The 16,799-nt window shown below is 43.9% G+C and overlaps 3 protein-coding genes across 8 annotated transcripts; 1 reads left to right on the top strand and 2 right to left on the bottom strand.

Moving 5' to 3' along the window:
• Positions 1 to 955: 955 nt before the first annotated feature.
• On the top strand, positions 956 to 2,575 carry LOC125514453 (mannose/glucose-specific lectin-like). Its single transcript, XM_048679798.1, has 4 exons — positions 956 to 1,409; positions 1,536 to 1,716; positions 1,796 to 2,011; positions 2,143 to 2,575. Exons 1-4 carry the CDS (start codon positions 1,111 to 1,113, stop codon positions 2,389 to 2,391), a joined length of 945 nt encoding a protein of 314 aa, XP_048535755.1. The 5' UTR covers positions 956 to 1,110; the 3' UTR covers positions 2,392 to 2,575.
• A 758-nt stretch (positions 2,576 to 3,333) lies between these two features.
• On the bottom strand, positions 3,334 to 7,635 carry LOC125514452 (transcription termination factor MTERF4, chloroplastic-like). 6 transcript variants are annotated; one of them, XM_048679797.1, is made up of 4 exons: positions 6,349 to 7,635; positions 3,995 to 5,114; positions 3,675 to 3,864; positions 3,334 to 3,573 (listed from the first exon to the last, which is right to left on the bottom strand). In XM_048679797.1, the coding sequence occupies exon 1, from the start codon at positions 7,523 to 7,525 to the stop codon at positions 6,371 to 6,373; it is 1,155 nt and encodes a 384-aa protein (XP_048535754.1). In that variant the 5' UTR covers positions 7,526 to 7,635; the 3' UTR covers positions 3,334 to 3,573; positions 3,675 to 3,864; positions 3,995 to 5,114; positions 6,349 to 6,370. The 6 variants fall into 6 exon arrangements, with proteins under 6 accessions (XP_048535754.1, XP_048535753.1, XP_048535752.1 ...); XM_048679796.1 differs by having other exon boundaries at positions 3,995 to 5,418; XM_048679795.1 differs by having other exon boundaries at positions 3,995 to 5,606.
• Positions 7,636 to 12,968: 5,333 nt separating this feature from the next.
• Positions 12,969 to 14,384, bottom strand: LOC125514451 (transcription termination factor MTERF4, chloroplastic-like). The gene has a single exon (XM_048679789.1). It carries the CDS (start codon positions 14,276 to 14,278, stop codon positions 13,115 to 13,117), a length of 1,164 nt encoding a protein of 387 aa, XP_048535746.1. The 5' UTR covers positions 14,279 to 14,384; the 3' UTR covers positions 12,969 to 13,114.
• Between the last annotated feature and the right edge of the window lie 2,415 nt (positions 14,385 to 16,799).

Raw genomic sequence — 16,799 nt, forward strand, 5'->3', positions numbered from 1 at the left:
TAGCTAGCTAGATCATGTTAGCTAGCCGTTACCATGGAGTGTTCCAAACTGCCAATATACATAGATTTGAGATATAGACAGCAAATAGTATGAACTGTTGTCACCCGGTTGCTACTCCTACGTAGCAACGTCAAGCTGAATGCCAGGGAAACAACATGTCTAATTAAAATGTCTACTTAATTATCTTACACATTTAGTAATATAGGCAAAGTCAAAATAGCCTAGGGATGGGGTTTGCTGCCGGCAAAGCAATTTCGAGCATCTTTTTTGCATTGACCAAGGGCCAATCCAATCTTGGCATTAAAACCACGGCCGGGATATGATCATGTGAGCTGAGTGACTCACCAAGACCTATTATAGTAGTATATCGATATCTCTTTGATCGATGTTTCTGCCGCTGGCCATGCTCCTACTAGTAGCCCCATGAGCACCTTCCTTGCATTGTCGCTCAGATGCCAGGGCCTGGAAGCATTGGATTTACTTAGACACATTGTTGTATCTCGTTTGGGTAAACAAAACGGTTTATTGTGAGAATATCTAATTTTCATTCGGCCCCTAATGCACCTGGGACAGAGGGATACTGCTTACTCTCTATGTCCCATAATATAAGATGTTATTACATCCAATTTAGAGGGAGTATATCTGTAGAAGAACAGAAGTGAACAATAAGTTAAAACGTACTAACAACCGCCACTTACCAAGAAGCTGCTGCAATGTAGGCAGCTATTTTGAAGATTATGAGTAATTAGTCAAAACAAAACTAGCTTTACATGTTTGTTCTACTCAATTCTTAATGTCGTGCAGCAATAGCATGTGGCATGAGTCAGACCACCGGGCGAGCTAATCCTCCTGATGCACGAGAACAAATATAAAAGGGATTATCTGTATGAATACAAAAATATGAGTCAGGCCATTCTGATGCACAAGAATACAAAAGGGATTATCTCTATGAACAAGCAACCCCAAGTATGAGTCTTCCATGCCTATAAATACCACTGGTTGTGCTTACGTTTTTCACACAGCAGATCCAGATACAAGCCTACTCTGAGCTATAGCTAATACATTGCATTAGTACTAGAAGAGATTACACTTGTTGTCCCATCCTCATCCATGGCCAATACCCCGGATCTCCTGATCACCCCTTTCGGTGGTGACAACTTGGAGACCGCGGAGCTTAGAATGCAAAACCTGTATTTGCACCATCTCTATGGCGGAGCAAGCCCAAACCAAGAAGACATAATTACCAGAGATGATGCCGGCAAGCATGGATTTGGCAGCACCGTCGTTCACAATTGGACAATATATGATGCTGATACTGCCGAGAGAACTCTAGTTGCTCGTGCGCAAGGCCTGCATATCCTTGCTGGGACCTGGCACCATTCATTCACCGTGGTGTTCGAGGCTGGAAGGTAAGCAATCAATCCATCATATGTTCTTCAATTTATATTCACCCTGTCCTGAAGTACTTCATTATGCAGTAGGATTGTTGGTTTGTCACATATATACTTACATGATAAGCGTGATGAATGACACAGGTTGAAGGGAAGCACTCTAGAGGTAATGGGAGCATCCGTCGAAGAACATAGTCCATGGGCCATTGTTGGTGGAACGGGTGACCTCTCAATGGCACGTGGTGTCATCAAACGGAGGTTGCATCGGAAGATAGATGGTGGACTGATTCTGCAGCTTACCATCCATGCATTCTGCGCCCCGGAGGTGAGAATTTCCAACGCTGTAGCGTGCGTACGTCTGTCCAAGGATAAATGCTAACAATGCACTCCATTATGTCATGCAGAGTTTCCCCGCTTTCGATACGTCGTCTGTACTATGGGGTGGAATCAAGTATGGTTCAGTTGTCAAAAACATAGTGAAACCTTGGCGCCTAGAAAGCGTGACCATTAAAGCCGAGGGTATAGTGGATTCAATTCAGTTCTCTTATATCGACCAAGATGGGGTGAGGCGTACCGAAACTCGTTTGGGGGAAGGTGGTGGGGACGGCAGCACTAATACGGTGAGTGTTTTCATATCTAGTTGCTTCTCTCATTCATCATGCATGTCCGATGCCTTAAACTATATATATGTGCGGCTCGGTCACTAACTCGCTGATACCTTTTCGTCATGATCTCTTATGTGAATTTACAGATCAATTTGGCCCCCAAGGAGTACGTGAAGGAACTGTCGGGATCTTATACTATGTGGGCGGACTTTAGCCAGATAGTTTTAACATCACTCAAGCTTGTCACCAATTTCAATACCTATGGGCCTTTTGGAAAAGGTGCTGGCACTCCTTTCAAAGCTGATATACCAGAAAACAGCATCGTCGTGGGCTTCCATGGACGTGCTGCGAGATTCGTCAATGCAATCGGTGTTTACACCATGAAAACTAATTAGTCCTGCTTGTTGTTACCCACCATAGTACGAGTACTATGTTTTGCTTAATTTTTCCTCCCAAGTTCCATTCAATAACTTTAAGCCCGGGGTACCTCCCTGCGCTAGCTGTTTGCTTCATCCGTTGTTCAAGTGCATAATAATACTATCAAAGATGGCCAGGGTCATCCCTATGCCACAAATTGCATCTTGGTGTTCCCTATTTCATTGGTGAAAACAATTACTACAACTACTCTCTACGAGACCGAAATCATAACAGTGTGCAATGAATAAGTTCTATATGGATGTGGAGCTTGTTTGAGCTAAAAACTCTTCAGTTTCTTTGTTTGAGATTATTACCTTGGTGCAAAGTCTATAACACAGCTAAGACTTTATCTATGGCATACTTAAAAGGGTTTGAGAAACAAGTTGGAGCACATTCCTATAAGGGCATGAGAGGAGAAGCTCGGGACAGAAGGAGGGAGGGAGTGGCGCATTCAAGCGCTTCTGAGGTTGCCTTGAAAACCCTTTCCTAGACTGTGCCGTGGAGCCCATTTTTCACACACAAGTAATTATGCACTGCCCTTTTGGATACTGTTGCAGTGCATCATGCCATGGACATCGTCAAACGTCAGCCCTGTCGACGGTGTTCCAGGGCATGTCTTCTCAGAAAAGCAAACAGACGGACCAAGGCACGATTTAGAGGAGACAGGGGAGGGAGCAATGTGCACATCTTCTATCTTCTATATCTAAATAGCTAGCCCCCACTAAGGTATTTTTCTTAACATGCAAGCATGCCACCTCATCATTCAACATGCATAAGAAAAGGCCCACCTCAACATGCAACTATGCATATTAAAAATCCACTACAACATGCATGCATGTAAAATTCCATTTTATTATGCTATTTACATTTAATTCTTATATACTTTCAGAAACTATTGTTTCAAGAATTCATGTTCCATATAATCAAAATCTCATTGAAATATTGCAAACATTTTCGCAACAACGTGCGGGGCATCATCTAGTATATTCAGTAGGCAAACACTATACTTGCCCTACAATAAAAAGTCATATATACATGCTCAAAACCATTTCTCAGCTCAAACTTTGTCGATCCTCCTTCGGAGTCGCGTTTGTATAGACAAAAGCCCCAGCCGCTGCCATGCTTCATCGTCTCCTCCTGGAAGGAGCAACCTCTTACCCCTGGAAGAATGAAAGAAAGCACCACCTACATTCAGTAAACTGAAAACCTTGAATTTGGGTGGATCAGATAAAGACAAACACCTCCAGTGGTCATGTCTTACCTCCCTGCCTTTTAAGCAATCTCCGGCACCTATTGGCCGCGTTGTTTCGACGATCTGTAGCTAGGTACATTCCCTGCTGCATCTCAGGACCTACCTAGGAGCGCTTGATGTGGCTGTAGTTTGGACTATCTTGTGCTGCTCTTCTCTCCGATTATTGAGTTGAACTGAATCCCCGTACGTGGCACCATACCTGTACATGTTCAAACCCAGCCCCTGTTTATTTAGACTCACCGATTTATAGTCATGTCCAATCCCCTGGATATGTCTCTGATTATAAGGCTCTCCTCTTTGTGTAAAACGCAGTTGGTAAACAACCATACCGAGTTAGTTGCTGCTCTTCTCCTTCTCCTGGTCCTCATCGCGTCGATTGCTCATCATGGCCTCTTGCGTGAGTTTTTCGGGATTAATTCAGGAGCTGTATTTTATTATCAACTGTCATCACATTGCCTTCATGCAGTAAGTTCACTAGTGAAGTTTATTTATCTACTGTAAATAAATATGCATAAATGTTGGACAAATAGATTCCACAAAATAAGAATGATCCAAATCAGCTAGCCTTTGCACTTGGAATTCATCACATGCCTTCAATACATTTTTTAGATACTAAACGTACGCTTTACACTTCAAGGTAAAACAGTTCTATCCGCTGACAGTGAAACTAATAAAAATGACATTTCGCGTTTGGTGAACTTTTATATGAAAATATGCCTATTTTAATATACTAAATTGGGCATTTATGAAAACGGCAGGAGAATCAAAATCCTCTAATCGCTGATGTATTTAGGATAAGAAAGTGATTTCTCATCATAATTAGTTAAGCCCAGTCCCAATATTCTGAAAACATAAGAACTCTTTGTCATACAGATGCTGCTGTAATGATGGAAAAGGTTGAAGTGAATCATACATAGAAGTTTACCCTTTTAGCTTCTGGCAACCAAATATAGAATATGTTGTTCTGTGCGGGGGCGCACAGTTTACAAACTTTGTTGTAAGATTGCTGTTAACTTTCTGCTCTGGTTCGAGTTAAACCTAGGCTCCTGAAAGATTTCTAAGTGCTTACTATAGCTTCACGCTTGAATAGGCTATAATAAGATTCAGAGTTTGCACATGGAGTCTGAAAGATTCAGAGTTAATGCTCAGCTCTGATTCAAATTCAGAGTTCAGAATTCATACAAACTGTTCACACCCAAGTGAAGATCCAACAAGATGCAAAAAATGATTAAACTACCATATGCTAGTTTATTCACATCAATAGTACAATACTAGAAGGATTACTTAACTTGCAAAATTCAAAAAAGAGAAAAATAGGAGCTTCCCTTAACAGAACTCGTGCCACCGTCAGGCCATACTTGTCACTGAGGCTTCAAGGCATCATCCCAGCAGGGCCTTCAGAACAGTATAATACAGCAAAGCTATAGCCGCCATGTTTTGTCGCGTTTCCTGGAAGAAGAAGAAAGCATCATCAATATCCGCTTTCAGCACATTTCACCTGGAAGAAAGAAAGCACCATCCACATTCAGTAAATCAGTATGCTCCTGTTGCGCAGCCACTCTTTGCTTGAGAAAAACCTCCACGCCTTCTCACCTGGTGGTAAGTTGCTCCATTGATCAACCTGGTCCCCTCGCCTGCATTTCATTCATCTTGTTTCTATAATTTCAACAAGCACCACAGAAGGGACACACAGCTAGCTGATCTTCAAATCACATCTCTTGGCCAGTATAGCATGGGCCACTCCTTTGCCTTACTGCACGCACACACCAGAGATCACATTTCTTCCAACTTCCACAGCCTCACATCAGGGACAAACAAATGTGCATCATCCTCACAGGTTGCTTCGTAGACTGAGGTACGTAGTAATTCCTATATTTGAAATTCTGCAAGATTCCAGACTACATGGAATCCCATCCGGCTTTTTTCCTTTTCCTCTTCTGACTTTCCAGATAGAAATTTGCAAAAATGACGGTACATAAGACCCACTATACTACCCTAAACAAATATGCTAAGGGATAAATATGCCCTCGCGATCAATATAGATAGTGCGATTATGGAATGACAAAATTAGCTAAAAGATATAGCAGAAATTTACATGGTAATGCCATAACCCTTTTTAAGGTTACCATAACTTAAGTATGTCCTCTGTTTTTCAGCACTATGCAATACAAGCATCAATTTGCTTCTCCAGTACAAATACCAGGGCATTAGAAATTTCTGTTTACATAGTGATATACAAGTAGGCTTTCAACAAAAATGCAACTAGCCTACTACTCAACTATTCAGTTTCGAGATCAGATTCCCCTAGAAAAGTATCACTCAGAAGGCCATCCAAAACTACAAGAGATAAATAAACGAAAGCTGATACAAACTACTAGTCAGAAACAGAAACACTACTCCCAGGAATTTCGAGACTTCATGTCATCTTCATGGCCAAAATAAGAACATTCTTTCATGAAAGGCAGATGGAGGATTGCACTGAAAACTGCAATGGACATTTTAGAACAGAAAGATACAGAGTGTGCAGAAATACTACTCATTGATACTTCAAAGAAATTGGCAGAATGCCGTGATCTCACACTCTCCTAGTTCCAAGATGTGTGCAATATGACAACACGAGGAAGGACAAGTTCATAGCAGTGCAATGCTTTTTCTTCTCTACTGAATGACATAATGAACATACCAATTTTCTTATTAGTCTTGGTTCATGTGAAACTGAATCTAGCTGGAACCTCTCCTCTGCAAGCTGCTCCATAGTCATCAGCGAGGTGCGGTGCAGCATCCTTATGAGGGCATATGAACTTCTCGACGAATACCTTCTTGCTGATCATGACTGCAGCATAGTAGTCCCGGTCGTGATCTAGCAATCCATTTTCCTTGAGAAATTTGACAACGTAGTACCGGGGTCTGAGCCGGCCCTCCAAGCTGTATGTGAGTATTGCCGGACGACAAGCAATGTATGCCGGTTCCAACCCCACCTCGGAGATGAGGAACTCGGACCTGCGCTGCAGCGATTCCTTGGTCCTCGTTAGCAACGTTGGAGCCTTAGAAAAAGCAATGCCCACCTCGGCATCCGACCACCTGAACATTTTCTTCAAGTGCTCTACATTGGCGGTGATTTTCTCCTCGCTGAGGAATGCAACAGCGTTTAGCGCATGTCTGAACATCGGAGATCCACAGGGTACACCAAGACCTTCGACGCAGGCCACTGCTGTGCGGATGCGTTCCGTGCTGATGCCGAGCAGGGATGGCCTAGCTATGCAGAGCCTGGCAATATCACAAGCACCTAGCCCGCACTGGTGCAGATAAGCGACATTGGGCTTGACGACGCCGTCGAGGTCAGACGAGAGAAGGTAGAAGTTCCTCTTGAGGGCCCGCAGGAAGTTGTCAGAGGACCCAAAGAGAGTGAGGTAGTAGTGCAGCCTGGAGACAATGGATCTGCAGCGGAATTTGTGACGGGACAGCGAGACGAGGCGCGCGATGTCAGAAGGCGAGAGTCCGAGGTCGGTGAGCCCGACGACGTTGGGTGCCAGGGTTTTCTCCACTTTGGCGCAGAGGAACTGCGGGTCTCTGGCGACAACGGAGGCGACGTCGGCGGCGGAGAGGCCGAGGCCGGCGAGGAAGGCGAGCACGGCGTCGGGCTTGGCGGGGGACTTGAGGTGGGAGAGCTTAGCGGAGGCTTTGACGGCCTCGGGTCGGGTGAGGCCGCAGGTGGAGACCAGGTACTCCTCCACGACGAAGCTAGGGCTTGGGGAGACGGCGGGCGCCGCGGCGGCGAGGAGGCGGCGGACAGGGGATGCGGGAGAGGTTGCTGGACATGATATGAGATGGGCGATGACGCGGCTACGTAGCTGGAGCATGGCGGCGCGGCGGCGAGGGATCCCGGTGATGGGGAACGACGGCCGGTTGACAAAGTGCGAGAGCGAGAGGATTAGCGTGGCCTTGGCGATGACAAGGTGACCCCACGCGTCACTTGCTCCTCTGCTCTCATAATGGTCTGGGCTGGGACTGGGATGGGATGGAGCCAATCGTATACACGTTTTTTTTATCTTGTGGCATATTGCAATGAAGGTTCTTTTTTCATAAAAAAAAACTCTTCCTTTTCCCGTCAATAAAAAAAATCTTTATTTTGTTTGAGAAAAATGATCAATAAATTGATCAAAACAACTAGGTTACAGTTGGAGTACAAAATCTCTTATAATCATTCAGGGACATTCGCCAAGGCGAAGAGATCCGCATTTCTTGCAAGTTCAGTAAGACCATGAGCCAGGATTTTATGGACTGAGCCAGGATTTCAGGTCTTTGCCGAGTTTCTTCGCAGGAGCTCGGCACCGAGGTGACCCCTGGAAGTCCGTAATAAAAAAAAGAAAAAGGCAAAAAGATTATCGAGTTTTCTTAGTCAAAACCCGAAAATTTTAGACCGTCATCACTTCTCCATCGCCTTGTTGTTGGTGGGCCCCACTTGCCAAGACACTACTAAGTTTTTGGCCAGCGGAACTCGGCGAATGTGTGACACCGTTGTCCGGACGTGCTTCGGGTTGGTGCTGATCATCCATGGCACGGAGAGGCTCAGCTTGGCGATGTCGCAATCACCTAGCCCGCACTCACGCGGGAACGCGACATTGGGCATGACCACCCTGTAAAGGTCGCCCGAGAGAAGGCATGATCCGCGCTTAAGAACCCGGAGGGGGTCCTCAAAGGAGCCAAAGAAGCACATGCAGTATTTTCATATTGGAGACGATGGATATACAACAGAGTTGGCCCGCCGTGCGATGTCAGAACGAGAGAGGCCAAGGCCGGCGAGCCCGACGGCGACGGGGGCCATGGTTTTTTTGACGCGACACAGAGGAACATCGGGTCCTTGGCAACAAGGGCGGTGACATCGGCACCGGAGAGCTGAGGCCGACGAGGACAACGTTCGGATTGGATGGGGATTTGAGGTGGGAGAGCTTAGCGGACGCCTTGAGTGCCAGCGCTCGGGCAAGGCCACAGGTGTCGACGGAGGCCGTTGCGGCAGATATGAGGGGGTGGAGCAGAGAGGAGCTGGGTGAGGATACAACACCAGAGCTGTAGCATGGCGGCGGCGGCAGGGGGATGAGGAAACCGGCGGCGGCGGCGAGCAAGACCATAGTTGCGTGGTCTGGGCCAACCGGAAAATGTGAGCTTAGTGGGCCTTGAAAGCCTTTTATTTTAACACTTGATGAAAGCCCGTACCTTGGAGAGAGAGAGGGAAGGGGATGTGGAGCAGAGAGGAGCATAATGAACGGGAAATTTTGTAACAGGGAAAACCATTTTTGAAGTTCCAAACTATACCTTGGTAACTAAAGTTGTGTGCTCTGGGCCAACCGGAAAATGGAGCACGGCGGTGGCTACGAGGGGACCGGGAAACGAGGACCTTCTATCTGCCGCTCTTTGTGGCAGATTGGCAGAGGTTCACACATGCGGGCAGTGCAAGTGGGCGAGCGATCAAACTCTAGCGCGGTGCCTATGTAAAATTCGCAACAAAAAAAAAAACACGTGGTACTAGCGATCGAAATCGGTATCCCACGCTAAATAACGTGTAAAGCTAGCCGGCACACCTACCTGTTAGTGACTAATTGGCACCGCGAACTATTAAGTATTATAGATTACAACGGTATATCCGAGTATTTTTTCCAAAAGCATCGAACTCTTTTCAAAAATTCTAAACTTTTTTGAAAAAGCAAACAACATTAGGAAAATGTGAACAATCATTTCTGTGAAATTTTTTGAAAGCATGGACAAGATTTTCAAAGTCCATTCTTTTTGAATTTTCAAACTCTTTCAGAAAAACATGAACAAAATTGTAAACGTGAAAAAAATACCAAATTTCTATACAAAGAACGTGATTAAATTTCCAAATTCCAAACAGTTTTTTAAAAAGTGAACAATGTTTAAAAAACATGAAAAAATATAGAAATACCGAATTTTTTTGTAAAAAAGTGTACAAATTTTGAAAAACATGAAGAAAAAACTGAAATTATATACAAAACACGTGCACAATTTATGAAAGGATGCACAAATTTCAAAATTCGTAACAATTTTTGAAACAAGTGAACAATTTTTGAAAAACGTGAACAAATATTGAAATTCTGAACAATTTTTAAAAGGTGATTTTTTTAAAAACAACTTGAATAATTTTCTAAAACATGAAAAAAAATCCATAATTTTATACAAAATGTGAACGGTTTTTGAAAACATGAACAAAGTTCGATTTTCAGAGCATTTTTGGAAAATGTGAACGATTAGTTTAAAAATAGAACATTTTTGGTAAAACATGAAAAAACATTGTAATTCCGAAGATTTTTTTGAAAAACAGTGGACAAAATTTTGGAATCCATTTTGTTTGAAAAAGTGAATTTTTTTTATATTTTGAACAAAGTTTTAAATTTTGAAATTTTATATGAATTTTTGCAGTTACGAAAAAAATAAATACAAAAAAATAAATAGGAAAAACGAAAAAAAGAAAGAAAAATGAAAAACGATAAAAAAACCGAAAGTAGTAAACATGGTTCAGGAACCTTCCCAAAACCGGTAGAAATACTGTACAAAAAACAAAAAAGCTTGCGCAACCCTTTGCGAAGCATACAGTAAATACAGTAAAATAGGATGCGCGAGTGGATTCAAATACTTGTTCAACATTTTAAAAATACTTGTTCAACATTTTCAAATACTTGGTTAACATTTTTGAAATACTCATTCAACATTTTTCAAATATTTTTATAGAGTGGTTTTAAAAATACTTGTTTAACATTAGAATATTTTAAAGTATAAGCAAAAAAATAAAAAAATAAAACAGAAAATATATAAAAAACAGAAAAAACAGGCTATGTCTTCCTAGGCGCGTGGGCCGGCCCACCTTGCTCGCCCCCTTCAGCGAGTCTGGAAGTTAGACTCCCTAAATGCAAGGAATAGGGGCGCCAGGGGAAACGAGCGGCGGCGGCGAGCAAGACTATAGTTGCGTGTCTGGGCGAACCGGAAAATATGAGCGTAGTGGGCCATGAAAACCTTTTCTTTTAACTAAAGTGATACTCCTTCTAAAAAAAAAAAACTAGAGTGATACTCTCTAGATATTTGACTTTGTCAATTCGGTTACAAAACCACGAACAATTATATTCCTCCCTCTCGCTGGTGGCGCTAGGGTGAAGGTCTGTTCCGTCCACGCTCTGCCGCTCGTCGACTCTCCTCGCTTGTGTCTGCCGCTCCGGCAACCCACGACGGGGAGGGGGTCCACGGTACCTCGGTCTAGTCCTTGCAGGGCCGATTTTGTGGGCGGTGAGGTTAGAGTTTCATGCCGTGAGTGCAAGACGACGAGTTATTTGTGTTAGTTCAGATCAAGAAAAAAGTTCAATAATGACAATTGTGGCTCTGGAGTGATGGCCCTTAGAGGCACATGCCTGAAGACTTCTTTACTATCATCGACAAGGTCAGGCCAGCTTCGGTAAGCGATTGGCAATAGCGATGCGTCGGTGGCTCGTCCTAGCAGCATAGTGGTTGTTCGCTGGTTAAGAGACCTCAATGTAATTCTTATTATGTTCGGGATGCTTTGTACTGGTGATGAACCTTTATAATAGATAAGAATCATTTAAAATATCTGGTTACAAAAATCCATGTAATAATCAGAAAATCACTTATTAAAACTGTACACTCGAACATAAGGAAAACACCTTCTCCTCTGTGTCGCCACTCCCGTGAAAATATCGATGGAAGAGGAATATTCAAAAATTCAATACATATGGACCTATCTTTTGAACTTTGCAAGTATCATACTTTGGAGTTTTAGAGTATTCAAATGCAAATGCGATATTCTCATGCAATTAATTTGAATAAAAATGAGTATACTTAAATCTAAAATTAAATTCTTATTTTTAGGTGAATAGAATGAGTTTACTGATGGTGCAAATATTGTCTTTCAAAAGAAAAAGAAAAACACAAGGTGACCTCTCGTCTTGTCAAATTTTACACACGGTATGATCGTATCTATTTTCCACAACCTTTGTATAAACACCTCTCAATAAGAGTAGCCTTTTTGTATAAACCCCATTTAAGAGCGACTTTGTGACACGACCGGTAACGGACATTCTCAATTCAAGATATTGCACACGAGTATGCACTAGACCAGGGCCAAATATCATTTGCTACAAACAAAATCGACACCTCCCTTAGCTATCTCTAATCCGACTTGGAGACGAACACCGGAACGCCATCATGATCGAAAATGGAAGGTGTTGCGGCTCTTACCTTGCTTACGATCGACTCGTTGGAGTCGGATCCGTTTTCATCTCTGATCTCTAATCTATATATGCATACATCGCTTTGCCCTGCTGCTCAATCGATCAGAATCAGATCAGGCACAAACAAGAAACAATCAGCACCATGAGCGACGGCGACTGCCCTGCTGACTGCGGCGACGGCGACTGCGACTGTTTTGTCTGCTGCTGCTCCGACGACGGCTCTCGGGGCCACACTCCCCACCGCTGCCTCCTGATCCTCCTCCTCCTCCTTCTCCTGGTTGCCATCCTCGTCACGGCCTACGCCTTCGTCCTCCCCGTCCGCGTCGCCGTTGAGGACGCCTCCCTCGCCCGCCTGGCCCTCACTGGCCCCAACGGCACCATGCTCGCCTACGACATCTCCCTCGCCGTCGCCGTGCACAACCGGAACTGGGCCATGCACGCCAGGGTTGGCGCGCCGCTCGATGCAGAGCTGCTCTTCGCCGGCGAGCGCTTCGCCAGCGTCAGGATGCGGGGGGCTCGCACGGGAACATCCGGCAGTGGAAGACGGAGGTGCACGGGAACATCCGGCAGTGGAAGACGGAGGTGTACAACGTCGCGGTGATGTACGTGGTGATGTACTCAACTATTCACGGCGTTAGAAATATCTGTTCACGTGGTGATGTACTCAACTATTCACGGCGTTAGAAATATCTGTTCACGTGGTGATGTACTCAACTATTCAGTTTCGAGATCAGATGCCCCTAGAAAAGTACCACCCAGAAGGTCATCCAAAACTACAAGAGACAAAAAAAAAAACTGATATACAAACTACTATTCAACAATGGCCTGCTTTCACAACAGTTAATATCTTATAAACAAAGCTACTAATAAAGCTACTCCAGGCAGAAGGAATATTTCAGCTTAGAAGAACTAAAGCAAGCAAGCAACCAACAAACTAGATCAAAACTGGATCCTCAACAGTGATCAGCACATCAACAAATCCAAAATTGTTTCCCAAGGAAAAAGAGGTTCGAAATTTCCATCCAAAGAAAAGTAGAGACTTCATATCATCTTTATGGCCAAAATGAGACCATTCTTTCATGGAAATATTGATTGAGGATTGCATTCAAAACTGAAATGGCCATTTCACAGCAGTGTGATGGTTTCTTCTCTACTGAATGACATAATGAACATACCAATTTTCTTATTAGTCTTGGTTCATGTGAAACTGAATCTAGCTGGAACCTCCCCTCTGCAAGCTGTTGCATAATCTTCAGCGAGATGCGGTGCAGCATCCTTATGAGGGCATATGAACTTCTTGACGAATACCTTCTCGCTGATCGTGACTGCACCAAAGTAGCCCCGGTCATGATCTAGCAATCCACTTTCCTTGAGAAATTTGACAACATAGTACCGGGGTCTGAGCCGACCCTCCAAGCTATACGTGAGCATTGTCGGACGACAAGCAATATATGCCGGTTCCAACCCCACCTTGGAGATGAGGAACTCAGACCTGCGCTGCAGCGATTCCTTGGACCTCGTCAGTATCAATGGGGCCTTAGAAACAGCAATGCCCACCTCAGCATCCGTCCACATGAACGTGTTCTTCAAGTAGTCCACCCTGGCCGCGATCTCCTCTTTGCTGAAACACGCAACAGCATGCAGCGCGTGGCTGAACATCCCAGAACCACAGGGCACACCTATGTTTTCGGCATATGCCACCATGTCCTGGAAGCGCTCTGGATTGATGACGAGCAGACCTGGTCGACTGATGCATAGCTTGGCAATATCACAAGCACCTAGCCCGCACTCGTGCAGATAAGCGACATTGGGCTTGACCACACCCTCAAGGTCAGACGAGAGAAGGTAGGGGTTCCTCTTGAAGGCCCGGAGGAGGTGCTCAGAGGACCCAAAGAGAGGCAAGTAGTATTGCAGCTTGGAGACGATGGATCTAGAGCGGAAGCTGTTACGGGAGAGCCAGACGAGGCGTGCGATCTCAGAAGGCGAGAGACCGAGGCCAGTGAGCCCCGCGACGTTGGGGGCCAGGGTTTTCTCCACACCGGCGCAGAGGAGCTGCGGGTCCTTGGCGACGAGGGCGGCGACATCGGCGCCGGAGAGGCCGAGGCCGGCGAGGAAGGCGAGGACGGCGTCGGGCTTGGCGGGGGATTTGAGGTGGGAGAGCTTGGCGGAGGCCTTGGCGGCCTGGGGTCGGGTGAGACCGCAGGTGGCGACGAGGTACTCCTCCACGGCGAAGCAGCTAGGGTTGGGGGAAACGGCGGGCGCGGCGGCGGAGATGAGGCGGCTGAGAGGGGAGATGGCGGAGGCGGAGGCGGAGGAAGAAGGTAGCAGTTGGGTGAGGACGTACTTGTGGAGGCGGAGCATGGCGTACTGCTGTCGTCGGCGGCGCGGTGGCGCCGGCGGCGAGGGAGAGAGAGAGTGATGGGGATGGATTTGCGTGGTCTGGTTGGACCTTGATGCTGGGCTATCAGTGTCTGTCGCATACTCGCATCTAATAATGGGCTGGGCTGGGCTGGGCTGAAGCGACTCATATGCCAGAAAAAAAACATACTGCACCCCGTCTCCTAAAAATAACCATAGAAACTCCGTACATACGAGTTTTTGTTGTCGTAAAAAAATATTTGAGTTTTTTCCCTTTATCTTTCTTTCTTTATGATTTATTTACATAGAATAAAAAGACACCCTTGATAATATGTTGTCCAATAGAGAATGAGCATTGATCCGGCCAAAGACTGCAAGCGATGTAATGCAATCAAGATCTAAAGCTCATTCGTCGAGTGAAATGATGCCGAGCAAACACGATCGTAATGATGGGCCCGCCGAGTCAACGAGACGTTGTTTCGTCATCCTCATCGCCTCGGTTCCCGCAAGAATCAATGGCAAGGCTGCCACGCTGCCACCATGTATTTAAGAGAATTGACCATGTATTTGTAAAATGCTCATTGTATATTCATAAATATACATCAAAGTAGATATATAATGCTCATGTGTTTAAAAAGGAAATCTGATAATAAAATGGAGAAAAGGAAAAAGAAAAGAAAGAAAGAAAAATTAATACGTAAATAAAAAATGCCTAAGGAAAATGTAAATTAAAAATAAACAAAAAGGATATAAAATGATAATATAAATTACGGAAACATAAAATCAAAATAGAAAAAAGATCTAGACAGTAGACACTAGCTAGACCATTGCCCGAAAGAGATTAACAGAAAAGCTTAAGTTTGCTATGCAAGTGGGCACGAATACAAAAAACAAATCAGTTACTGGGTGCCCCGCATGAGACTAGAGGTGGTTTTTAGACATGAACATCTTTCAAACTTGTGAATATTTTCAAAAAAATCATGAAATCTAATTCAAATTCACAAATATCTTTTGACTTTGCGAAGATTTTTCGAGTTTGTGGATATTTGTTCAACTTCACAAACAATCTTCAAACTCACGAATCTTTTTAGAACACCTTTTAAATTTGCTAACATTTTTTGAGCTCGTGAACATTTCTTTCATTTATTGAGTTCGTGATCTTTTTTCAAATTCATGAACAGTTTTTAATATTCAAAACATGTTTGGAGTTCACGATTTTTTTCAAATGCAAGAAACCTTTCAATTTTGCGAACAATTTTTTAGTTCGCGAACATTTTTCCAAACTCCTGAGGATTTTTCAAATTTAAGAATCTTTTTTATTTCCGATTTTTTTCAGATTTGCGAACATATTTTGTGCTCACGAAATTTTATCCAAACTCCTAAAGTTTTTTCGTGTTTAATAATATTTATTAATTTCCGAATTTTTTTTCAAATGTCCCAAAGTTTTTCGTATTTAATAATATTTTTTAGTTTCCGAACATTTTTTATGATTTGCGAACATTTTTCAATATCATGCCTAATTTTTCAAATTCGTAAAAAAGATTATGGATATTTTTCGGGCTGGCCGCCCGACTAAAGAAACGAACTGAGAAATGTAATCCCAGGATCACCGCTTTCCCGGTGCACCAAATAGCTCCAAGGTTCAATTTAGACCAGGATTGATAAGTTCAGTGTACCAACCATCGGGATTCAGAGTTGAGGGTTTGATTTAGCTAAGCTCTATAAGTTCAAGGTTTATAATGGACGTTTTCCTCCATCTAATAACGAAAACATCCTGAAACACTCCTGCGACGTGTCTAGAAAAAACGAGCACTAAACATGGCAGCTCGCTGCGTCCCTGCAGAACAGCGCACGACGCTTTCAAAGGGTCGCTCTTCCATCGGCCCGATCAAGATTCTCAAGTGCTTTTCGCCGGCACAATTGTGAATTTCATAGGTGCAATCTCGTTGCTTCGGGAACTAGGTAAGATTGCTATTTGAATCTCAATAACCTTTAGAGAAAGAACAGTACTGGTACATCAGTACTGATGAAATTGTTTTGGCTGCCATTAGAGAATAAAAATCAGACTTCGCCAATTAAGTCCAAGAGATTCAGAAACAACTTTCACCTACTATAGATAGCTTGTTCACTTAGGTTGTAGCTCAGGAAGGAAAGATTCAGAATACAAGACTTTCAGCTCCGACGTTGAACGCAGATCAAACATGTCTTCAGCAAGAGGAAGCATGGAGCTTAATGTGCGAAATAATCAAAGCAAGAGGAGCCAACAAAGAATCCGGTAGGCAACATCAACGCTTGTGTGCCTCCTTGCATGTCACACATTAACTGTAGTACATACATAGCAAGCAACCGATCACCAGGAAGGAAGAAGAAAGCAGAATGCATCTACACTACATCCAGTTTCAGCGCATCCTCGCCGTGTCTGTTTTCTGCAAGGTTCAAATGCAAAACATGCAAGAGCATGGAAAACCATGGTTACTGATTCCGGATTAAACTCGTGCATTTTGGTTCTTAGACCTCGCTCTAA

The sequence above is a fragment of the Triticum urartu genome, chromosome 6, assembly GCF_003073215.2.
Source record: "Triticum urartu cultivar G1812 chromosome 6, Tu2.1, whole genome shotgun sequence".
NCBI classification, from domain to species: Eukaryota; Viridiplantae; Streptophyta; class Magnoliopsida; order Poales; family Poaceae; genus Triticum; species Triticum urartu.

Bases quoted from the DNA above. Each gene is read 5' to 3' on its own strand.
- LOC125514453 (XM_048679798.1), top strand. From the start codon at position 1,111: ATGGCCAATACCCCGGATCTCCTGATCACCCCTTTCGGTGGTGACAAC. The intron at 1,717-1,795 runs GTGAGAATTTCC...TATGTCATGCAG, and splicing joins ATGCATTCTGCGCCCCGGAG to AGTTTCCCCGCTTTCGATAC. The intron at 2,012-2,142 runs GTGAGTGTTTTC...GTGAATTTACAG, and splicing joins GGGACGGCAGCACTAATACG to ATCAATTTGGCCCCCAAGGA.
- LOC125514452 (XM_048679797.1), bottom strand. From the start codon at position 7,525: ATGCTCCAGCTACGTAGCCGCGTCATCGCCCATCTCATATCATGTCCA.
- LOC125514451 (XM_048679789.1), bottom strand. From the start codon at position 14,278: ATGCTCCGCCTCCACAAGTACGTCCTCACCCAACTGCTACCTTCTTCC.